General features: G+C 47.3%; 1 protein-coding gene across 2 annotated transcripts in view; it reads left to right on the top strand.

The window, feature by feature from the left end:
• Positions 1-24,714, top strand: part of PWWP3A (PWWP domain containing 3A, DNA repair factor) — a 49,331-nt gene that overhangs the window by 20,716 nt on the left and 3,901 nt on the right. The window contains exons 6-13 of one of the 2 annotated variants that reach the window (XM_070931851.1): positions 949-1,077; positions 3,436-3,506; positions 6,114-6,193; positions 11,277-11,337; positions 11,880-11,955; positions 15,832-15,882; positions 21,517-21,944; positions 22,647-22,735. In XM_070931851.1, coding sequence (XP_070787952.1) covers positions 949-1,077; positions 3,436-3,506; positions 6,114-6,193; positions 11,277-11,337; positions 11,880-11,955; positions 15,832-15,882; positions 21,517-21,944; positions 22,647-22,735 — 985 coding nt within the window. Of the gene's footprint in view, positions 1-948; positions 1,078-3,435; positions 3,507-6,113; positions 6,194-11,276; positions 11,338-11,879; positions 11,956-15,831; positions 15,883-21,492; positions 21,945-22,646; positions 22,736-24,714 lie in introns of both variants that reach the window. The other variant, XM_070931852.1, reaches the window with a different exon arrangement.

Genomic DNA, 24,714 nt, shown 5'->3' with positions numbered 1-24,714 from the left:
AAATGGGGCACACAGAGGCCAAAAGCTTTTTTGTTGTTGTTGTTTTCCTCTTCTAAATTTAGGTGCGCCTTATAGTCCGAAAAATACGGTAGTTGTCTTGCTTAGCAATGTAAATTTTGGGCTCACTTGGGGCCATAAGTCAAGGAATTACCTCTATTGGGGGAGGCACAGATGGGGAGCATTATCCTCCCTCCCCCCCCCCAAATCCCTTTTGCCTGGGATATTTGTGCTGGCTTGTCTCAAACCAATGAAAAATAATTTTCTTTGCCCAGGACTCTCCCTGTATATTGTGGGAGCAACCAGAGCAAAACCCAGACAATATATGAAATGTCTGGTTTAAAAGATAAAACCTGAGTTACAGATAACATCCTCGATTTACGACCCGTTGCTTTGCAACTGTTTGAAGTTACGATGGATCTCTCCAGGGTTACTCACAACCTGGATTGTCATCCCAATGGCCCCCTTTCCCTTGGGTCTAGAGCAGTGTTTCTCAACCTTGGTAGCTTGAAGATGGGTGGACTTCAGCTCCCAGAATCCCCCAGCCAGCAGCGCTGGCTGGGGGATTCTGGGAGTTGAAGTCCACCCATCTTCAAGCTTCCAAGGTTGAGAAACACTGCTCTAGTCACATGATCCTCTGTTGAGTACTTAGCAACCTGTGTGAATTTACAGAGTGTGTGAATATGCAGAGCCTCAGGGTTACGATGGGTGTTTTTTTTTCCCAGAAACTGGATTCGCTTAACGAATTAAAAAAAAAAAAATTGGGCAGGGCGATCACATGGCGATCCGCTTAACAACCAGCAATGACTTAGACCATAAATTCCGGGCTCCATCACAGTCATAAGTCGAGGACTGCCTGCAGTATCTCCTGGCCCATCTTTTGAGATTTGTCAGTGCGAATTCCAATGCTGTATGTGTAAAACTGAAATCGGCGCGGTATTCCTTCATTAGCAGATCAGGCATCTGATCTTTCACTGCAGCTGAGTCCCGTAAGGAAAGTGAGTCCAAGCCCAGAGTCAAAGGATGAAGAAGAGGAAGAGGAGGAGGAGGAGGAATTACCCAGCATTTTCTTGCATAAAGGTAGTTACTATTTTTCCCCCTGCGGCTTTCTTCAAAATATTGTACGTCCAAATCAACGTAGTTTTCCTTAAAAATAAGCAATAGAACCAAACCTTCTAGTACATGGAAGGAATTATAATGTCTTGGATAGGAGGGATGATTGACCAAGGCTTGGGGCCACTCCGAGAAGGCCCCGACTCTTCTGCTCACTTGTTCAATCACAAAGATGTTGAAACCTAAGTAAAAGAGTGTGTGTGTGTCACTTTGATCGCTGGGATACGGTTGCCCTTATGTCTCATTTAAGCCACCTGTGGATGAAATGGGACAACTCGCCACAGCCAATTTGGACAACTTGCTGTGGGACAATTCAACAATTCAGTTTAATTATTTCAAGTAATTAAAAAAAGAATGATTTTAATTTTTGTCATTCACATTTTATTTCATCCCTCCTTTGGCATCCTTTCTTTAATGGTTCTATTCCATCATTTCTTCAGTATTAATGTCACTTGTCCTGTGGTATTTTTCGGCGTATAAGATGCACCTTAGTTTTTGGGGAGGAAAATAAGAAAAAAAGCTGATTGGCAGGTGGATCGGCCTCCTGGAATACCCCCAATCAGCTGTTCCCAGAGGTGAATTTTAGCAACAGGTTCCTTGGTTGTGAGCTCTGTGCCTTGCTTTTTTTTTTGCTTTTTTTCTGCCTCTGAAACTTCTGAAACTCCGTTTCAGAAAAAACTTTATTTTCTGCCTCTGAAAGCCTCCGAAACAGCTTTAGAAAAAAAGCCTCTGAAGCTCTGTTTGGGGCCTTCTTTTCTGAAGCTTCGTTTCTGATGCTTTTTTCAGCCTCTGAAACCTCTGTTTGAGAGCTGGGCAGGGCTACATTCGGAGTATAAGACGCACCCAGATTTTCACCCTCTTTTTTGGGAGAAAAAGGTGCGTCTTATATTCCGAAAAATATAGTAGAGAATAGAAATAGGAATAGAATAGAATAGAATAGAATAGAATAGAATAGAATAGAATAGAATAGAATAGAATAGAATAGAATAGAATAGAATAGAATAACAGAGTTGGAAGGGACCTTGGAGGTCTTCTAGTCCAACCCCCTGCTTAGGCAGGTGTAGGGTTGGCCGTGGCAAATTGGCCATGTTGAGTTGGCTGTGGCGAGTTGGCCATGGTGACGCACGGACTTGTCCAGACAGTTGCCAGGTTTCAAAGGGACCAAATTTATTTTAAAAATGGAAAGCCACAATAAGGCATTACGTGTACATGATGTGCACACATTTTTTCCCCTATTCGGTTTCGGCGAATGCATGAGATGAACACAATTCCCGGAAGCCCCACCTTTCTGAAATCTTCATACAGATGTTTGGCTCTCCGTGTAGTTCACCTCTTTTCAATCCCACATCCCTTTCAGCCGTTTTGTGGATTTCCCAGCATGCATATAGGTAGTCCTTGCTTAGTGACCACAGTTGGACCGGCAACTCGGTCATTAAGTACAAGCGTGGCTATGCTTATTTTTTTACTGCAGTTTTCCTTTGTGTTAAGACTTGTGAAGGCCGTCCATGCAAGGGTGGGACACAAATTTATTTTTCCATCGTCATCGTAACTGTGAACGGTCACTAAAGGAAGCAGTTGCTAAATGAGGACTACCTGTATTGAAATTTGTATTTGTATTTCATGCAGAGGCATTGCCTTGTTGCTGTAGCACAGCCTTTCCAAATGGAGTTTCATGAAGCTTTGCATTTCCATGAAAGATTGCTAAAAGTCATTAGGAATTTTTTTAAAAAAAATTCTCAGTGCATACAGCCACTACCCGTGTTTCCCCGAAAATAAGACCCTGTCTTATATTTTTCTGAACCCTGAAATAAGCGCTTGGTCTTATTGCCATGCGCTCAAAAGCCCGATTGGGCTTATTATCAGGGGATGTCTTATTTTGGGGAAAACAGGGTAGCTATATTTCTAATAATGCTTATGCAAGAGTTCCTGGAAAAACTGAACATTATTTCACGTGTTCCTCCAGGACAAAAGATTGAGGAAGGGTGATCTAGCATTGGCACCTTCCCCTAATACAGTGTTCTTGTTCTTGGCAATTTCCAGATGCTGGACTTCGGATCCCAGAATTCCACAGCCAGCATGGCAACCAATGAGAATTCTGGGAAATGAAGTCCATACATCCAGAAGTTACTGAGGTTAGGAAACAGTGCCCTAAAATAATAACAATAAAGCTGGAAGACACATTGAGGAAACCAGGGAAGGTGGCAAGCTCTCTATACAATTCTCTGATGTGAGGCCGCACAACAGTACAGTAGACGTTTCACTAGGAATTCCTTGCAAAAGTCTCATTCCAGTTTTAATCCTTTCTCCAAACTCTGTGTATCGTAGAGCCTTGTTGTTTTGAAGCCGGGATGATGGTTTGGTGCAAGCTCCCAAGATATCCCTACTGGCCAGCTGTGGTAAGAATATTAATCATTTACTTATTGAAGCAGTTTATATAGTTGTCCCATCTGGAAGCCGTGGCTAACCTTTTTGCCATTGCATGCCAGGAGAGGGTGGGGGGGGAGGGTCGTGCATGCACGTGCCCACGCGCATGCGCACGCAACCCCACCTACCCCCGCTCCTGGCACATGATGGCCTGGTAGGCCCGTTTTTCTTTCTTACCTGATTCCAGATCCTTTCTATGGATCTGGGAAGGTCGAAAACAGCCTTTCCCACTCCCTTGGAGGCCCTACGGAGGCTGAAAGGGCCCATTTCCCAACTCTCGGTGGGACAGGAAGTGATGTTTTTTGCTGTCCCCAGCCTCCAGAACCTCTCTAGAGTCTGTAGGAGCCTCTCTAGGAGTCTGTAGGAGCCTCTCTAGGAGTCTCTGGAGGCTGGGGACAGAAAAAAAGTCACTTCCTGTCCCACCGGGAGTCGGGAAATGGGCCCTTTCAGCCTCCTTAGGGCCTCCAAGGGAGTGGGAAAGGCTGTTTTCGCCCTTCCCAGATAAATAGAGAGGATCTGGAGCCAGGTAAGAAAAAAAAAGGGCCTTCCCCACCCCGCCCAGGCCCTCCAGAGGCAGGAAACAGCCTGTTTCCCTGCTTCTGGTGGGCCCAGAAGGCCCGAAAATCAGCTGGCCGGCGCGCTTGCACCCCAGTGCTGAGCTGGCGTGCCCACTAATATGGCTCCGCGTGCCACCTGTGGCACACGTGCCATAGGTTCGCCATCACGGCTCTAGGAACTGCACAAAGTAGCAACATGACCCCTTGAATTTACAAAGTAAACATCCAAAATAATAACTGTACAACCATTACACCCGGAATCTAAAAATCGTTCCATTTTAATCAGCAAAAAAAAAGAGGTCAAGACGAAGTCCCAAAGGTGCTTTTTCAAAAGGCAACTGGACTTTGTTTTTTCTTTGAAGATGTTTCCCTTCTCATTCAAGAATCTCCATGGATAGTCAAGACAAAGATGCCAAGTGGGCTGATTTAACTTCCTGGCTCAAATCTTGGAGGGACTATCCAGATATTTTAATTCCATATTAAAGTTCTCAATTAAATGATTAATTTTAATACATAAGATGTATGTATCAGTGGTGGGTTCCTCCCGGTTCGGCCCGGTTTGGTCGAGCCGATAGCGGTGATGATATGAAGTCACCGAACCGGTTCTCTTTGTTTGGGAACTAGGCCCTCCCGCCCTCCCTGCCCTGCGTTATTCTTACCTTTTATTTGGCCCCGCCCCCAATCTATTTGCTGCCTCCTGAGTCCCAGCTGATCGGCTAGAAGGAAAAAAACTGTTTAAACTCTTGCCGCGGGGCTTCAAAGGACCGCCCTACAGCTGATCAGTGTTAAAAGGCAGTGTGGTGGTAGACCGGTGCGCTCGAAAAACAAAGGGGTAGACCGGTGCCTCCAAAAACAAATGAGTAGACCAGTACAGCTCTGCAAGCAGTTAAAAGCCTGGTAGACCAATACCTCTGCTAAATCCTAAAGATTGTCACATGACCATCAAAGCACGCCCACAAAATAAGCCACGCCCACAGAACCGGTAGTTAAAAAAATTTAGAACCCACCCATGGTATGTATGTATGTACCTACCTTACTCCCAAGGATATCCGGGAGTGTATCCTGTTTTGATAGAAATCTCTCTGCTAAAATACTTGAAATGTGTATTTCATTATTATTTCATTATTCATTATTTGGGTAATGAAATGAGTATTCACATTTCATTACCCAAACTAGGTAACATCATGAGTGCTAATAAGGCTAAAGGATAAATTGAGAGCAAATCCCATTCCTTAGTAGCACTGATGATGTTACCTAGTTTGGGTAATGAAATGTCTGCAGGAAAACAGCTCAGAGAGCACATCAATGACCCCTCCCTTTTCAATGCTGCGGTCAACCTATAATTGATTGATTGTTTATGTGCCTTCGAGTAATTTTCAACTCCTAGCAACCACAAAATAGCCACAATTTTATCGCATCTTCCTTTTCCTGGAAGTAACATTGGGGACCTAATGATACAAATGTCCACAGAGCAGGGAATTGGCTAGAATTCCCCAGCTGATGTCCAAATGAGTGGACATCAACTCCCAGAATTCATGCTAGATGAGGAATTCTTGGGAGTTGAAATCCACACCTCTTAAAAGTTGATTTAAGTTGAGAAAACTGCCCTGGAGCACCTTTGGGGTAGAAAGTTGTGATTTAAAAAAAAAAAAAAATCAAAGTGACAGCAGTTGAAGTGTTGGTCTCCTTTTAATTAATTGTGCTCACATGGGATGATCTAGCTCAGGGTTAGGTAGCGATGGCCCCTTTACCACCTGTGGACTTCAAACCCCCAGAATTTCATGCTGGCTCAGGAATTCTGGGAGTTGAAGTGCATAGGTAATAAAGGGGCCATAGTTGCCCACCCCTGATCCAGCTCATAATGTGCTGCCCTCCCGATTAGCTCATAATGTGCTGCAAAGGGCCAGCTGCAGAGATGTAGCAGGGCCAACCAGTCTGTGTAATTGTCCCTTTGAATAGATACATTGATTGCAAACCTGTGACCCTCCCAGCTGTTGAGCTGTTCTGCTTGTCTCCTGGCAGGTGAAAAAGGTAAATCGGAAAGCTAAGAAAGCCAATGTCGTCCTTATAGAGAAATGCATGGATGCCACGAAAACTAAGGGGTAAATAAAGCTATTTTAATTCCCTGATGTAGAGCTCCTCTCCCTTCCTTCCCTTCTTTTTTTTTTTTTTTATTATTTTATTTAGTCTGTCAAGCATGTATGAGAAAACAAGTATAAGTATGAACATAACATATAAACATATTAATATAAACAGGTATAAGTATATACATAAGAAATGAGTACAAATAAATGGGAACAGTAGGACAGGGACGGAAGGCACGCTGGTGCGCTTATGCACGCCCCCTTACAGACCTCTTAGGAATGAGGTGAGGTCCACAGTAGACAGTTTTAAGTTTTGAGGATGTAACAACAGAGTCAGGTAGTGCATTCTAGGCATTGACCACTCTGTTGCTGAAGTCGTATTTTCTGCAATTGAGTTTGGAGCGGTTTACTTTGAGTTTGTATCTATTGTTTGCCCGTGTTTTATAGTAGTTGAAGCTGAAGTAGTCATTGACAGGTAGGACATTGTACCGGACAATTTTGTGTACTAAGCTTAGGTCAGGCCATAGGTGGCGTAGTTTTAGGTTGTCCAGGTCCAAAATTTCAAACCTGGTGGCGTAAGATATTCTATTGTGAGCAGAGGAGTGGAGTACTCTTCCCGTGAAATACCTCTGGACTCGCTCAGTTGTGTTAATGTCCATTATACAGTGCGGATTGCAGGCAGATGAGCTGTATTCAAGAATTGGTCTAGCAAAGGTTTTGTATGCCCTGGTTTGCAGTACAATGTTCCCAGAGAAGAAGCTTCGCAAAATTAGGTTTACTACTCTTAATGCCTTTTTGGCAATGCTGTTAACGGTGAGCTCTGGCGCTTAGATCATTTGAGATGAGTACTCCTAGGTGTTTGACTGAGTGACGGTCGTCTACAAGGTCGTATCCGCCCAGCTTGTATTTGGTGTTCTGGTTTTTGTTGCTAATGTGCAGCATTTGTTGAGCAGCCCTTTTCTGGCACCTCCTACTGGTGGCTGAGTTACAGGTAGTCCTTGACATATGGCCACAATGGAGCCCCCAAATTTCCCATTGCTAAGCAAGGCAATAAGTTAAATGAGTTTTGCCCCATTTTACAACCTTTCTTGCCATAGTCGTTCAGCGAATCACTACAGTGGTTCGGTTAGTAACCGGGTTGTTACTGTGAATCAGGATTCCCCATTGACTGCTCGTCGGCAGGTCACCAAAGGCAAATCACATGATCCCCAGAACAAGGTCATAAAAACATGCCAGTTGCCAAGCATCCGAATTTTGATCACGTGACCGTGGAGATGCTGCAATGGTTGTAAGTGTGAAAATCAGTCTTAAATCACATTTTTAAGTGCTGTTGTAACTTCAAATTGTCACTAAATGAATATTTGTAAGTGGAGAACTACCTGTATTTCCTTGTCCAAAACAAGGCTGCCTCCCCCTTCTGCAGAAAATGGTCTCTCCCCTATATATGAGCTCAAAAAGGGCTCATCTGCCCATTTTGCCTGTGTAGAAATGGATTGGGAGACATAATTTGCAGTAGCCCTGTGAGAACCAGACTCATTCACATTCTGGAACATTCCGCATTTCTCCCAAACTGAATGTTCCAGAGTCAGGTTAGTCTTCCTGGAAGTAAATCCAGGATTGAGCCTGGGAAAATTCCTGACTTGCAATGAGTTTTCTTGACCAACTCTAGGCTTCTGTGTAAAGTAAAGGTAAAGGTTCCCCTCGCACATACGTGCTAGTCGTTCCCGACTCTAGGGGGCGCTGCTCATCTCCGTTTCAAAGCCGAAGAGCCAGCGCTGTCCGAAGACGTCTCCGTGGTCATGTGGCCGGCATGACTCGACGTCGAAGGCGCACGGAACGCTGTTCCCTTCCTACCAAAGGTGGTCCCTATTTTTCTACTTGCATTTTTTACGTGCTTTCGAGCTGTAGGTTGGCAGAAGCTGGGACAAGTAATGGGAACTCACCCCGTTACGCGGCACTAGGGATTCGAACCACTGAACTGCCGACCTTTCGATCGACAAGCTCAGCATCTTAGCCACTGAGCCACCGCGCCCCTAGGCTTCTGTGTACCTTATGGTAATATCTTGAGTGCATGAGATATTGTAGCCATCTTTTTTTAAATAATTGTGTATGATTTTATACTAGACGCAAATTCTCCATAGGGAATCCTCTTCATATCCATAAACATTGGGATATACATAGGTTTAAAACTGGGGTTCCCTATAGCGTCCTCTTGGCTACGGGTCCTGCATCCCCATAGGCCTAAACATCTCTACTAATTTTTGCAGTAGATTTGAATTTGAATGCGAGATCAGGATTTCTATCCAGTCACTAGCACTGATGATGTTACCTAATTTGGGTAATGAAATGTCTGCAAAAAAACAACCAAGTTTAGCGAACACTGACATCTCATTTCAATTCTGAGCTACAAATATTCTTCTATCTATCTATCTATCTATCTATCTATCTATCTATCTATCTATCTATCCATCCATCCATCCATCCATCTATCCATCCATCCATCCATCCATATCTGTTTGTCCATTTATATCAGGGATGGATTCTACTTACCTTTACTACCGGTTCGCATCTCGCACGCACTCTTCTGCGCATGCGCATATCACTTATAATGACGTCCAGGTCAGTGGGCGAATGTTCTGCCCCAGCTTCGGATTCCCAGAGAATGTGACACACACCAAGCTTCGCAAACACTGTTTAATTCCAAACAAACCCCTTTTAAGAATGCAGGCTTCCCGTGCAAAGGGTCCTTATCAAAGTTATTAAGAACAAAGTCCGACAAAGGTTGGCAACCAGCCCAGAAAACCAGATATGAGAAGTCGCTCGCTCTCCAAGATGCTCTGTAGTAATGAGACGTTGTTCCTAGCAAGAAAGCACTAGCTGCATGGAAATTAAATAGGCTAAGGGAGTGGCCAATTATCCTCAAGCCCTACTCTCGAGTAGACCTCCTCCTCCTGAGTAGCCACTCCTGCCTTTTGGCAGCCCTGCGTGCCCGAGCATTGAGGAGAGGCTCCTCCACTTCGCTCTCTCCACTGGAAGGAGCCTCTGGAGGTTCTGAAGGCCCTGGCTGAGTCTCTGCCTCTGGCATCACATCCTCTTCGGCCTCCTCGCTGTCCGACGCGAGCGCCGGCTGTGCCGGCTGCTGACGCAACACCACACCAGCCTTCTTGTCGTTGGGATCAGCCACAATTTGCGCAGGCCGCTGGCGGGCCACAACAGCGGAGCCTCCTGCCGGTTTTACTACCGGTTCTTGGGAACCAGTGTGAACCGGGGGCAACCCACCACTGATTTATATCTATTCATTCATATCTATCTATTTATCCACTCATATATATCCATTTCTCTCTATCCATTCATATCTATCCATTGTCTACCACTTTATCTGGCTGGCTGGCTGTTTCTATCTATTCATATCTATCCATCCATACCTATCTATATCCATTCATTTCTATCCATTATCTATCCATCCATTATCTATCTTTCCATAGCCACCTATCCATATCTATCTCTATCCATCTCTCTCTCTCTGTGTGTGTGTGTCTCCCTCCCTCCCACCTTTCTCTGTACCTACCTATCTCTCCATCCATATGTATCTACCTACTGTGTTTCCCCAAAAATAAGACCCTTATATTTTTTTGAACCCTGAAATAAGTGCTTGGCCTTACTGCCATGCGCTCAAAAGCCCAATTGGGCTTCTTATCAGGGGATGTCTTATTTTGGGGGAAACAGGGTACCTACGTACCTACCTAGGTTAGGCATCTGGTAATATCTCTCGGAGGACCGGTTGGCATGTTAGAGTGCAGGTGTGCATTGCCATCTTCAGTTTAATCGTAGATGTGAACCTCGCAAGGTAGTCCAGACAAAAAGCACACCCAGAAGTACTAACTTTACTTCATTTTAAGGTTGCAGTAACACCACCAACCCTCATTGTGTCAAAATGTTGGTGATGCAGACAGGCTTAATATAACTTCAGCAACAGCTGATTGATGCTATCGGGATGCTATAAGTCCCTAGTGCTGAAATGACCTTAAAAGTTATTTAAAACATAACAAATAGCTAACATAAGGCATTAATTTTTATTGGGTTTTTTATTTTTTATTTATTTTTTTAATTTATTTTTATATGCCGCCCTTCTCCGGAGACTCAGGGCGGCTTACAATGCGTTAAGCAATAGCCTTCATACTTTTGTATATTTTATACAAAGTCAGCTTATTGCCCCCACAAACTGGGTCCTCATTTTACCCACCTTAGAAAGGATGGAAGGCTGAGTCAACCTTGAGCCTGGTGAGATTTGAACTCGCAGTAATTGCAGGCAGCTGGATGTTAAATGCTGCCTTAGTAGGAAGCATTAGCCTGCTACGCCACTCAGGCTCCTTTATTGGTTCGATTTATATGCCACCCTTCCCCAGAGACTCAGGGCGGCTTACAGTGCGTTAAACAATAGCCTTCATACTGTTGTATATACCTGCTTAGTAGGGCTTTCGCCCCCCCCCCAAAGCGGTGTTCTATTTTCTTTAAAAAGTATACTCCAAGGAAAAGCCACGGTCCACCTCTAATTAAGGTGCAATTACCCCAAAAACGGAATGGGATTAATTGCCACTCTGACACAGTGTTCTTTTTTTTATACAAAGTCAGCTTATTGCCCCCAACAATCCGGGTCCTCACTTTACCTACCTCGAAAGGATGGAAGGCTGAGTCAACCTTGAGCCTGGTGAGAATTGAACTCGCAGTAATTGCAGGCAACTGGATGTTAAATGCTGCCTTAGTAGGAAGCATTAGCCTCCTATGCCACTCAGGCGTTTTTCACACACACACACACCAAATTCTAGTACCAAAAGAGGAGGAACTGAGCTTACAAATTCCAGAATTTCCCAATTGGAAGACTGTTCATATTCTAAGCCAGTATCTCTCAACCGTGACCATCTTAAGAGGTGTGGACTTCAACTCCCGGAATTCCCCAGCCAGCATTCTGGGAATTGCTGTCTACACTTCTTAAGATGGTCAAGGTTGAGAAACACCGGTCTGGATATTGGAGGGGGCTGAAAAAAATTGTTCCTCTGGGAGGGAGGGCTATGATGTTGTCTTCTCTCTCTTCTTGATGCAGGTTCTCTACTTCCCTCAGAAACCTAAAGCACTTTGACTGCAAAGAGAAACAGACGCTGATAGTGAGTAAAGCCTCCAGGAATAAATGCCGCTTGTGCTCTGGGAAGCTTGTATGGCCCTATTCCGGAGGTGTTAAACTTGATTTCATTGAGGGCTGCATCAGGGTTGTGTTTGACCTCGGGTGGGGAGGGGGGGTTGTATATGTGGGCGTGGCCATGGTGGGGGTGGCCAGCTTGATGTCACTTATGTTGAGGGCAACTATGGTGGCCCGGGAGGAGTTGGGGGGGATCCACTTGTGCTAGTGGTTTGTTTTGCTAGCACTCTGCCAGCAAAAACGGAGCTCGGGAAGCCCCGCGTGCCCACATCCGGGCTCCATTTTCGGTTGTGACGCCTCCTGCAGCCCTCTGCCACTGAAAAGGCCCTCCCGAGCTCCGTTTTCACTGGCAGAGGCACTGCGGGCTGGTCCTTCGCTGTTTCCAAGGCAACCCCATTGGCCAGATCTAAGCACCCCCACAGGCCGGATCCGGCCCCTGGGCATTAAGTTTGACACCCCGGCCCTGTCCTGTAAGCGGTGCCTGTTTGCCTGACTTATTTTTCTTCGTAGGAGAAAGCCAGGGAGAACTATAGCCACGAGCTCAACTGGTGCATCAGCTTGATTGCAGATTACAGAATTAGAGTAGGTAAGATGGAAAGGCCCAAGGAGCTCTCTTGATTCCCATCCTAAATTTATGAGTGTGGGGGGAAGGTGGGGGATCTTTTTGCGGCTTGGTCTCAACTTTTTTCCTGCATTTTGCAGCTGGAGGTTCTGCTGCGCTGTTCCAACTGGCTTTACTGCTGGTCCTCGATTTACAACAGTTCGTTTAGTGACCGTTCAAAGTTAAACAACAGCACTGAAAAAAAAAACCGGACATGACCGGTTTTCACATTTACGATCATTGTAGCATCCCCATGGTCACGTGATCAAAATTTCCGGCAGCTTGGAAACTTGATGTGTATTGATGACAGCTGCCGTCTCCCAGAGTCACATGATCACTGTTTGTAACCCTCCCAGCTGGCTTTCAACAACCAAAGTCAACGGGGGAAGCTGGATTCATTAACAGCCGCATGATTCACCTCATGTTTGCAGTGATTTGTTTAACAACTGTGGCACAAAAGGTCGTAAAATGGGGCAAAGCTCATTTAAACCACTGCCTTGCTTAGCAGTGGAAACCAATTCAGTGGCTGAATTGTACTCGCACGTTTCTTCTGCTATAACTGCATCGTCTCCTTTAACTCTTCTTTGCAGATCTGCAGATTGTTGTCAATTTATGATCATAATAGAGCAGTGTTTCTCAAGCTTGAAGATGGGTGGACTTCAACTCCCAGAATCCCCCAGTCAGCGCTGCTGGCTGGGGGATTCTGGGAGTTGAAGTCCACCCATCTTCAAGCTACCAAGGTTGAGAAACACTGTTATAGAGGCTGCCCATCGAGGTCATAAAGCGCGACCAACACAATTTCACGAGCGTTTTTGTAGCGGTCATTAAGCAAACCGATGGGTCGCTATAGGCATGGTTTGGCCAAAAACTGGAATTAAAAACCAGTTCGTAAAATGCAGTCACATGACCGCAGGATGCTGCAAACATGTCTGGTTGCCAAATGCCCAAGGTGTGGTTACATGGCTGCAGTGGGAGGATGCCATCGGAATTTTGAATCTGGGCCATAAATAACCTGACCCAAACACGACAAACCCTCTGAAGTGAAGATTCCTTTAATTAGGAGCACCGGCAGCCCTGGCAAAAAGTTTCTCTCTCAACGCAGGCTAACAAGGCCGGCCGGCTGGAAGATAAATAGTTGTCTGTCACATCTATTCATCTCCGTCCCCTGCCTTTTATCCCCAGAGCTAGGGTGGGGCTTCGCTAGCAGCGGTGGGCTCTTGCGTCCCCAAGGACCGGCCCATAGATTTCCACTGCTCTCCTCTCCTCTGCCTTCTGTGCATCCACGCGTCAGGCACTGGAGCCAGCTGTTCCTCCTCTTCCTCATCAGTCACCTCCAGATCTGGGGGCTGTTGACTCTCCATCTGAGGGCTGACAGACGGCCCAGGCTCTGCCTCTGTCTCTGTCTCTCTGCCCCCTCGGAGCTTTCAGGTTACCTTGATGCTGACCCTGACTCCCATGCCTCCTCATCTGATTTGGTTGCTGGAGGGGCTGGCGGCTGACAGGCCACAACACAACCAGGTAGTTCCATCTGAACTTGGAACAGTCACTAAGCAACTTGGTCATAAGTCAAGGACTATCTGTATCCTACAGTGACCTCCAACCTTTTGAGCACCAGGGACCGGTCCGACTTAGACGGACGATCCGCAATGAGCAGAAGCTGGAGAAGGGAAGGAGGAAGAGGAAGAGGTGTCTCGCTCCATGTGTCTCGCTTCTCCGCCACCCAGTCACTCCCCACCTGCCACTCCCCCTCGGTGGCCAAGATCAGCAGGCCAGATTCGGGGACCTGAACGTGCTGCCGCCACCCAGGAGAAGAAGAATGTGAGAAATGGGCTCTCTCGCAGGCCTCCTCTCTCTCTTCTTCTCCCAAGTCTGGCTCATCAAATCTGGCCTGCCGAGGTTTAGGGATAACACCTCCCGATAATAAGGCCAAGGCCATATTTGGGGGGGTCAAAAGAAAATAAGACCCTGTCTTATTTTCGGGGAAACACGGTAGGATATAAATCTATATATATAAAAGTAAAATACCACTCACGCATCATCACAAAATCTCCAGAACCGTAAAGTATACAAATTTGAAATTTGCCACATATGTCCCTCTTGGCTTCTAGATGCTCACTAAGAAAGGATTTTTCGAAATGATCATCAGAGCATTAGTATTTCCTGTATTATTATTAACATGCTCTGATGCTAAGGAGTTCTACTCCCCCTTCCCACCTGACAAAAAATCTGTTCCAAATGCAAAACACAAGCAGAGGAGAGGAGTTTCAGTTTCAGTTTTACTTTCATATCAGCAAGCGGGATAAGCTTCTGTAGGGCAAGGCTGAGGGAGAGGATAGGATAGGAGAGGCTTCTGTGGGGCAAGGCTGAGGGAGAGAAGGGGATAGGAGAGGAGAGCCTTCTGTGGGGCAAGGCTGAGGGAGAGAAGGGGATAGGAGAGGAGAGGCTTCTGTGGGGCAAGGCTGAGGGAGAGAAGGGGGATAGGATAGGGGAGACTTGTGGGGCAAGGCTGAGGGAGAGAAGGGGATGGAGAGGAGAGGCTTCTGTGGGGCAAGGCTGAGGGAGAGAAGGGGGATAGGATAGGGGAGACTTGTGGGGCAAGGCTGAGGGAGAGAAGGGGATGGAGAGGAGAGGCTTCTGTGGGGCAAGGCTGAGGGAGAGAAGGGGGATAGGAGAGGAGAGGCTTCTGTGGGGCAAAGCTGAGGGAGAGAAGGGGGATAGGATAGGGGAGACTTTTGTGGGGCAAGGCTGAGGGAGAGAAGGGGATGGAGAGGAGAGGCCGATTGTAACTACTCATTAATTTTCAAGCTTTAAATGTCAATTTATCAAGCCCCATCACATAATTTCGTAGTGAAGCACGGGTATCCAGCTAGTCTAATAATAAAATGATAAGCCTTATTTGATTTACATTAACATTGAATTTAAGTAATATTGTTCAGCCTTGTAGTCAATCATTTTCTCTTTGGGTGATAGTAGTAAATAAGATTATACCAGTAGTTTGATCATAAGTTTTAGAATGTTGGGGGCCTCTTCCAAGGCCTACCAGGACTGCGTCTGCACACAGTCATCCATCCCCAAATTGAGCATTTTTCTTGTCCTCTTTTTTTCACTGGAAGGAGAAAAGAAAAAATCACAAAACTGTCTCGGTTTATTTTGGCCATGCCATGCGGGGGAATTTCACAGGAGAAAGCAATTACGTTTGGAAGAGTTTAGCAGTAAAAGGAAACCAGGCCATCAAAGAACACGGTGGTTGGATACCATCAAAGTTGACACCAGCCAGTGCCAGAGGTGGTATTCAGCCGGTTCGGACTCGTTTGGGCAAACTGGTAGCAGAAATCACGGTTGGGCCCTCCCCCGCTCTATGCTGTCCTATTTAGGCACATTTTTGAGGCTGGGCGCATGCGCGGACGCCACACTCTCTCACATTTTCAGTGCTGGGTGAATTATGGTGTGAATCCAGGGGTGAAATCCAGCAGGTTCTGACAGGTTCTGGAGAACCAGTAGCGGAAATTTTGAGTAGTTCAGAGAACCGGTAAATACCATCTTTGGCTGGTCCCAAAGTGGGGAGGGAATGGAGATTTTGCAACATCCTTCCGCCAGGAGTGGGGAGGGAATGAACATTTTGCAGTATCCTTCCCCTGCTATGCCTACCAAGCCACGCCCACCAAGCCACACCACGCCTACCAAGCCACACCCACAGAACCGGTAGTAAAAAAATTTGGATTTCACCACTGTGTGAATCCCACCTCTGGCCAGTGCATAGAAGAACTTGAAGAAATAGTGCAAGATGTGGAGAGACCTGACCTATAATTGCCAAAAGGTGGACATGACTGAATGGATAACATCATCATCTTGTCTTCTTAGGTTGCCATTCTTTTGGGGGATCCTTCCTGGAATACTGTGCTGATGACATGAGTGAGTAAGCTTCATTTTGTATCTTAAGAAGCCCCATTCCTTGAAAAAGGGTGGTGCTGACATTATATATGTGGAACCCTCGCACATGCCCAAGATGGCGACTCCCGATGGAGCTCCGGTTTTACGGGGGTAATGTCCTGACAGTTGGGGGTCTTTAGGGCCAATTACCCATCTATGGCCCATGATGTGTTGAGAGGGCTGATTTGCCGATCCGATGGGAGCATTTTCGGCTCCGGAAGACCTTCTAGGAGAGCGGTTTTGTGGCTTCGCTCTCTGAAACAGCTTATAATGAGACGGGCAGTGCTGGTGGGATTTGAGTCAGCGAATTTGGGCCGATAGCTTCATGACAGCCGGCCCTACATTCATCAGAGGCTGCCGGATGGATGGCGATATACAGCTGCGATGACTGTCTGGCATCCTGGGCTGACTTCGTTAGACCCTTGGCAAGATTGGAGGTTGCCTGCAGAGGCCGGCGGTGGGCGAAATCGGTGCGGAGGAGGCCGATGGTGGTGGCAGTTTAAAATTCCAAAATGGCGCCCGAAATAGCAGTTACAGTTGGCAGTTACAGGCAGCAAAAACCAAAGCAATTTAGAGACCAAAGAGGCCTCAGAAAGGAGAATAGGGACCTTTCTTATTTATTTTCAACTGATCTCCTGGGTAATGGAAAGATGCTGATCCTTCCATTGTCGGGCCAGCTCTGGATTACCATCCCAGAGGCCTCCCCCCTCTCTTTCTATAGGGGGGGGGGTTAAACCTTCATGCATAAAAGACCTAAAGAAAGCTAAGGAGATTAGAAATGATTGTTATATCTATCATGGGGGCTTTGCTTCTACAAAGTGACTGCCTTATTCCATCTCCCCTCCTGTATTTTTATCTCCTATCGCCCTTTTATGACCGGATATTCGGCTTTTTGTGAATCATTTGCTATCCAGGTTTGTTGTTTCCTGTATATCAGGATGAGAATTTCCTTACTTTTATTTCATCTGAGTCTCCCTGGATTTTCGCCTACTATATATATTTCCCACAGACTATCCGTATCTCTAATCTCAAGGATTGGCTATTCCATCTATGCCTAGGTACAACATTGAAAGAACAGGACTATAGCTGCTGTTTTCCTCCCTTATATCTGGTTGCCGTGAGAGGGTGATCGATGTTCACATCTGAGTTCAAAATGGCTCTTTCTACCGCTGATATGAGAGTTCAGCAGGACTAAAATGACTTGTACCTCTAATTGATACTCTCTCCACAGGACCCTGGATAACTAGGACATGCCTACCAGCTATAGACTATCTAGCTACAAAATGTACTCATTGGGAGAACTCCTCAAACTGCGAGATGCCCCCCTCTCGCAGGTCTGGCCCTCTTCTTTATCGAGGGCCTATCTCGATGACGGACTTCGGAGTCCGGAGAGATGGCATACAGCAAAAAGAGGGTTATGGGGTTTTTTAGGGAAATTTCTTAATAAGATTTTAAGGGATTCTGGGAGGGGGGTAGATTACGTGGGTTCGGGGGAAGACCCGCGGGGGAGGGTATCTGGGCCAGCTGTAGGGCATGGCATGGGAGGTGTGAACTCTGGGGTCAAGGAGATGATTAGATCTTACGATACAGATGCCCATAACATCGATACTGTAGGTGGGAGGGGCAGATATGGCGGGAGCAGGGGGCCACATCATCCTACGGGAGTGCGTCCTTGCTGTTTACAAGCGGTGGCGCGCTCCGACCCTCAAAGCTCTTCTCGTTCCCCAGGTTGTAGGGAACCTCGGGCCCCAGGCCTTCGGCTGATGCTGTGCAATGCCAGGTCCGTGGTAAATAAAGCCCCCCTCATTTGTGATCTTATTCAGGAGGGGGGTGCGGACCTGGCGGGTATTACGGAGACCTGGTTGGGCCAGGAAGGGGGAGCCCCCCTTGTTGATATGTGCCCACCAGGTTTCCGTGCTTTCCATCAGCCAAGGTCTCAGGGGAGGGGCGGAGGGGTGGCGGTTGTTATTAACGAGGGTCTTGGACCAAGGGAGGCCACTCCTCAGACGGCTGGATGTGAGTCCCTTCTTGTGAAGTGGGGTCATAGGGTGCAGTTGGGCTTGCTAGTCACGTACCTGGCTCCCTGCCATGTGGCAGCAGCCCTGCCTGAGCTGCTTGATGTTATAGCCGCGGTGGCTGTTGACACCCCCAGGCTTATGGTCATGGGGGATTTTAACCTGTCATCAGTTGGCGAGACATCTGAGGTGGCTCGGGAGTTCATGGCTTCCATGACGGCTATGGACCTGACCCAGTTAATTTATGGCTCTACTCACATGGGGGGACACACACTGGACCTTGTTTTTGTCTCTGGACAGTGGTTGAGTGATCTCGAGATAGGGGATATAGTGATTGAACCCTTGTCATGGTCAGATCACTCCCTCCTTCGCCTGGACCTTCGAACCGCCACACCCCGCCGCAGGGAGGCGGAACCGACCAGGTGGTTCCGCCCCAGGCGCCTGATGGATCCTGAGAGATTCCAGATGGAGCTTGGGCCATTTCCTGAGGTTCTAGCACATGACTCGGCTGAGGACTTAGTGGTCGCCTGGGATAGGGCGGCGGCTGATGCTTTAGACCGAGTCGTGCCTTTGCGGCCTCTGACCCGGCGCCGGTCTCACCTGGCTCCTTGGTATACTGAGGAGCTGAGGGAGATGAAGCGCCGGAAAAGACGCCTAGAGAGCAGTTGGAGGGCTAGTCGTTCTGAATCCGACCGAACACTGGTAAGATCTCATATTAAGAATTACCTAGTGGCGATAAGAGTAGAGAAGAGTAACTACTTTTCTACTCTTATTGCGTCATCAGATAATCGCCCAGCCGCCCTGTTTAGGGTGACCCGCTCTCTGCTCCATCAAGAGACGCGGGAAGACCCCTTGGAGGGTAGAGCTGAGGATTTTGTACAATATCTGTATGACAAAATTGCTCAGATTCGTGAACAGCTAGACTCTGACTGGATTGATCCAGAGGAGATGACAGGGGCAGGTCCTGAGAATATTATTTGGGAAGAGTTTGATCCTGTGACTCCCGAAAGCGTGGACAGGATACTGAACAGACTAAAGGCGACCACATGTTTATTGGACCCGTGTCCATCCTGGTTGGTACTGGCCTCCCGGGAGGTGACACGAGGCTGGCTCCAGGAGATTATAAATGCTTCTTTGAGTGAGGGTGTCTTTCCCACCGTCTTGAAAGAGGCGGTGGTGAGGCCCCTCCTCAAGAAGCCCTCCCTGGATCCAGCTGTATTAGCAAATTATCGTCCTGTCTCCAACCTTCGCTTTGTTGCAAAGGTTGTTGAGAGTGTGGTTGCACGACAACTGCCTCAGTACCTGGATGAATCGAATTATCTAGATCCGTTCCAGTCGGGATTCAGGCCCGGGTACAGCACAGAGACAGCATTGGTCGCATTGGTTGATGATCTCTGGAGGGCTCAAGACAGAGGTTGCTCCTCAGTCCTTGTCCTATTAGACCTCTCAGCGGCTTTTGATACCATCGATCATGATATCATGCTGCACCGGTTGGAAGGGTTGGGGGTGGGGGGCACTGTTCTACAGTGGTTCTCCTCCTTTCTCTCTGACCGGTCGCAGTCTGTGTTGACAGGGGGGCAGAGGTCGACCCCGAGGCCCCTTATATGTGGGGTGCCACAAGGATCGGTCCTCTCGCCCCTTCTATTCAACATTTATGTGAAGCCGCTGGGTGAGATCATCCGTGGTTTTGGGGTGAAGTACCATCAGTACGCTGATGACACCCAGCTGTACATCTCCACCCCAGACCACCCCAATGATACCCTCGAGGTGATGTCCCGGTGCCTGGAGGCCGTACGGATCTGGATGGGGAGGAACAAACTCGGACTCAACCCATCCAAGACCGAGTGGCTGTGGTTTCCGTCGTCCCGATATAGTCAGTTGGCGCCATCTCTGACTATTGGGGGAGAGTCGTTGGCCCCCACAGATGGGGTTCGCAACTTGGGCATCCTCCTGGACTCACGGCTGTCTTTTGAAGAGCATATGACGGCCGTAGCCAGGAGGACTTTTTATCAGGTTCGCCTGATTCGCCAGTTGCATCCCTTTCTGGATCGGGACTCGTTACGCACGGTCACTCACGCCCTTGTCACCTCACGCCTGGATTATTGTAATGCTCTCTACATGGGGCTCCCCTTGAGAAGCACCCGAAGGCTCCAACTGGTCCAGAATGCGGCCGCGCGGGTGGTAATGGGAGCAATGTGGCGCTCTCATGTAACCCCCCTCCTGCGCGAGCTGCACTGGCTCCCAGTGGTCTTCCGGGTGCGCTTCAAGGTTTTGGTTACTATCTTTAGAGCGCTCCATGGCTCAGGACCAGGGTACTTACGAGACCGCCTCCTGCCACCAATAGCCTCTCACCGACCAGTTCGCTCCCATAGAGAGGGACTCCTCAGGGTGCCGTCGGCCAAACAATGTCGACTGACGGCCCCCAGGGGGAGAGCCTTTTCTGTGGGGGCACCTACCATCTGGAACGGGCTTCCCCCGGAGTTACGAAACATCCAAGACTTACGCATTTTCCGCCGAGCCCTGAAAACATTTCTATTCCAACAAGCTGGTCTGGCCTAACTCTCCCTTTTTAATTGGCTTTTAAACTGTCTTTTAAATTGGGTTTTAAACCTCTTTAGATAAATTTGGATGTTTTTTAATCTTTGAGCCTAAATTACTTAATCTGTTTCTTAATAGTTTTTAACTTCTATATGTATTTGTATTTATTATGGCTGTTCACCGCCCTGAGTCCTTCGGGAGTAGGGCGGTATACAAATATGAAAAATAAATAAATAAAAATAAATATAACAAAATTAAAGCAGCTTAAAGACAAAAAGGGACAGCTTGGAATTTCTTTCCTTGTAAAACTGTTTTGATATCGTTAATAATGCTCAGGCCTTCTGCACTTCCATGTATTGGCACATGCTCACCATCCTGAGAATGTTAGCTGTATGCTCTTGTTATGGATAGTCCTCGACTTAACAACAGTAATTGAGCCCGGAATTGCGGTCATAAGTCGAGGTATTGTGTGACCGGACCCAATTTTTTTTTTACACTTTTTATGGTGGCCATTAAGCAAAACATTACAGTCTTCAAATGGATGCCACAATCATTAATGGGATCAATTTTCCCCAATGGGTGTATTTTTGCCAAAAACTGGCAAAAAAAGCATCAGAAATTATTGTTACTTGACCGTAGGACCTTGCAAATAGCCATAAAGATGGGCAGGTTGCCAAGTGCACAAAATGGAATCACGTAACTACAGGGTATATGTGTGTGTGTGTGTGTGCAGCTGTCATAACTTGAAATGTCTCATGTAATTTTGGGAGGTGGGGGTGTCTGTCATAACTTTCAACAGTCATTAAGTGACTGGTTATAAGTCAAGGACCACCTGTGGTTGTGCGACAGGGAGAGAAGTAGGGATTAGCAACTTTTTAGAATCGGGATCTCCAAACTTGGCAACTTTAAGGACTTACGGACTTCAATTCCCAGAACTCCCCAGCCAGCCATGAATTCTGGGAGTTGAAGTCCACAAGTCTTAAAGTTGCCAAGTTTGGAGACTTCCTGTTTTAGATGCTGTTCCAACTTTCAGCAAAAGACCCTGGCTTCTTTTTTCCCCAAGGCTCTCCGGTCCGAAAAGAATCCTTCCATACTTTATCCCAGATGAGCTTCCCTCAAATGGAAGTGTTGGACAGTGGGGAGCTTCTCGCTGAGATAACCCCCCCAAAGCAAGTGAAGAAAATTCTTCCTGACCGGACGCGAGCCGCTCGAGACAGAGCCAACAAGCGGATCGTGGAATTCATCGTAAACGCCAAAGGAGCTGACGAGCACCTCCGCTCCATCCTGAAGAGCCAGAAACAGTCGCGCTGGTTGAGGAAATCCCTCAAAACACCCCGGTATTTGATCCTGGAGACCTACCTGGAGGATGATTATCAGCAGGACCTTGTGCTCAACTACTTAAAGGAAGTTTATCGGGAAGTTGGAGCCAAGACGCTGCCGGTTAAAAATAGAGACAGTGCCAAATTTGTCCTCGAAGTACTTTTTCCAGAAGTAAGTGAAGTGGGGGACATGGAAAATACTGTAAGCAGAGACTTATACTGAGTCATTCCCAGGTGTGGGATTCAAAAATTTTAGCAACCGGTTCTCTGCCTGGTTGCTGGGTGGGCGGGGCCATGGTGGGCGGGGCCTACTCGGCCTCCTGCACCAAGATGGGACAGGCCCGTTTCCGGAACTTCCGGGAGGCCCGTTTTTCGCCCTCCAAGAGCCCCCATACGGGCCCTGCACTTACCTGGCATCCAAAATGGGCCTCATGGAGACTCCTGGGAGGGGTGGGGTGGGCGGGGCCAGCCAGTCTTTGCAACTACTGGTTCGGCAAACCGGATGTAAAATCCCGAACCGGCTGAATCCCACCCCTGGTCATTCCCCATGTAAAACTCGATCCTTCTGCTTGTATCTGACCAGATTAGCATATTGCAGTTCTCCAAGGATTCAGGTAGAAGATTTTCCTAGCCATCCTTGGAGACACCAGAATTTGAATGGAGAGCTTTTTCTTCTGCCACTAAATTGCAGCCCCCTCCTTCCTCCTCCTCCTCCTGAACATGTCGGCAAACATGGCCTCTAAACCAATGTTTCTCAGCATTGGCCACTTCAAGAGCTGTGAAATTCTGGGAGTTGAAGTCCACACATCTTAAAATGGCCAAGGTTGAGAAGCACTGCTCTAAGCTGTGCCCTTTTCTGTTTGTTTTTCTCCAGGCCATCATTTATGCAATTTCTGTTGTGCATCAGATAGACTACAAGACAGCAGAAGAAAAATACATCAACGGACCTCCAGTGAGCAAAAGGTATCTGCTCAGACCTCCATCCCATATATAAGTCTGCCTACCTCACACAATAAGTCTGCTTTACCTCACGTAGTCTCTCGTTTGCCTGTCGCATTATGCAGTGGCGACTTTTTTTTTCCAGATATCCCATATGTGGTACTTCTAGACATGTTGGGATTGCAGTATGAAGATGGTTGCTAGGAATTCTGGAATTATGTCTGTCTGTTTGTGTTTGTGAACCTTCCTTCCCTTCCCTTCCCTCCCTCATCATATATCTTTTTCCTTCCTTCCTTCCTTCCTTCCTTCCTTCCTTCCTTCCTTCCTTCCTTCCTTCCTTCCTTCCTTCCTTCCTTCCTTCCTTCCTTCCTTCCTATTCTCAGGTTTGCCATTGCCTGCTCTTAGACCTGACATTGGTCCAAAGCTCCCCAACTGCCTTTGTGCGTAAGGCAGAATTAGAACTCATGGCTTCTGGGTTTCTAGCCTGCTGCCTTAACCACTACACCAAACTGCCTCTCATAGATAGATAGATAGATAGATAGATAGATAGATAGATAGATAGATAGATAGATAGATAGATAAATATATAATATATCTCACCCATGTCAGTAGATTCTGCACAGTTTGCACATATGAAGTGGAATGAAACATTGTCATCCTCTCACAAATCTCAGACTCACAAAAAAATGCCAGTCAAACCCAGCCTTCCTGCTAAGATTTCAAAAGCAAAAACTGGTCCAATCATTTAACAAAGTTAGAAAAGCCAACAGCAAGGTAGAAAAGCCAGGTCTTGAGAGCAAAGGATTGTGGCAGCCTCATAGTCCTGTGATCAAAATTCAGGCGCTTGGCAACTGACTCGTATTTATGACAATAGCACCAGCCAGATTCACTTCACAACCTTGTTGCTAACTTCACGACTGCAGTGATTCACTTAACAACTGTGGCAAGAAAGGTTGTAAAATGGGGCGAGACTCAATAAATGTCTCGCTTAGCAACAGAAATTTTAGGCTCAATTGTGGTTGTAAGTCGAGAACCACCTGTAGTCCTCAGTTAATGACAATAACTGAATCAGGAATTCTGTTGCTAAATAATGCCATTCAAAAGCACAATGGAAATTCTGGTTGCTGTTGTTAGGTGAATCACGCATGTTTGCTACCGTGTTTTCCCAAAAATAAGACCCATCCCAAAAATAAGCCCTAGCCTGATTTTTTAGGGTGGGCCTAATATAAGCACTACCCCAAAAATAAGCCCGGGGGAAATGGGCATGGCCAGCACAAGAGGTGGCGAGCACGTGCGGCCTGATGGTGTCCGGCAGGTGCCTCAGCCCATCGGCCCTTTGGTGCAGTGCTGATAACTCAGAGCATAGAGGCAGGGGCAGGGCAGGAGACAGGCAATCCGGATGTGCTGCATGGCTGCCAGGCCTGCGGAAAGTTTGCGTGGTGGCACCAGCATCAGACGGAAGCACGGGGGAGGCAAGTGATCTCAACGTCCTGCATGGGTGCCTGGCACGGCTGTGGGTAAGCCAAGAGACGGTGGGATGGAGTAGGTGGTGTGTTAGGATCGCCTGCCTCCCCTCCCCACCCCCAGCTCTGCCTCTGCCTGGATCTGGCACGTACTTTTCACCCAGAGAGAGACAAAGTTTCATCTGATTGCAAATGGAGCACTTTGAAACAGATGGCTCTGTTTCAAAGCACCCCATTTGCAAGCAGACAAAGCTTCCAATATTCCGTTACTTCTCCATCCAGGTGAAAGGTGTTTGGGTGCCTATAAGGCACTTGGGAACAGAGCACATTGCTCCATTCCCAAGTGCCCCGTAGGCACCCAAACACTTTTTGCCCAGTGGGAGACGAAGCGTCGTCTGCTTGCAAACGGGGCTCTTTGAAACGGAGCAAATCGCTCCATTTCAAAGTGTCCCATTTCCAACTGATGAAGCTTCCAGTATTCTATCATTTCTCCATCCGGGTGAAAAGGACATGTGCCCTGACAAGCCTGTAAGCCATTGC

This window comes from Pituophis catenifer, unplaced genomic scaffold (genome assembly GCF_029215685.1).
Source record: "Pituophis catenifer annectens isolate HBS135680 unplaced genomic scaffold, rPitCat1.0.hap2 SCAF_1, whole genome shotgun sequence".
NCBI classification, from domain to species: domain Eukaryota; kingdom Metazoa; phylum Chordata; class Lepidosauria; order Squamata; family Colubridae; genus Pituophis; species Pituophis catenifer.
This window is presented reverse-complemented; position numbering and strand designations above follow the sequence as displayed.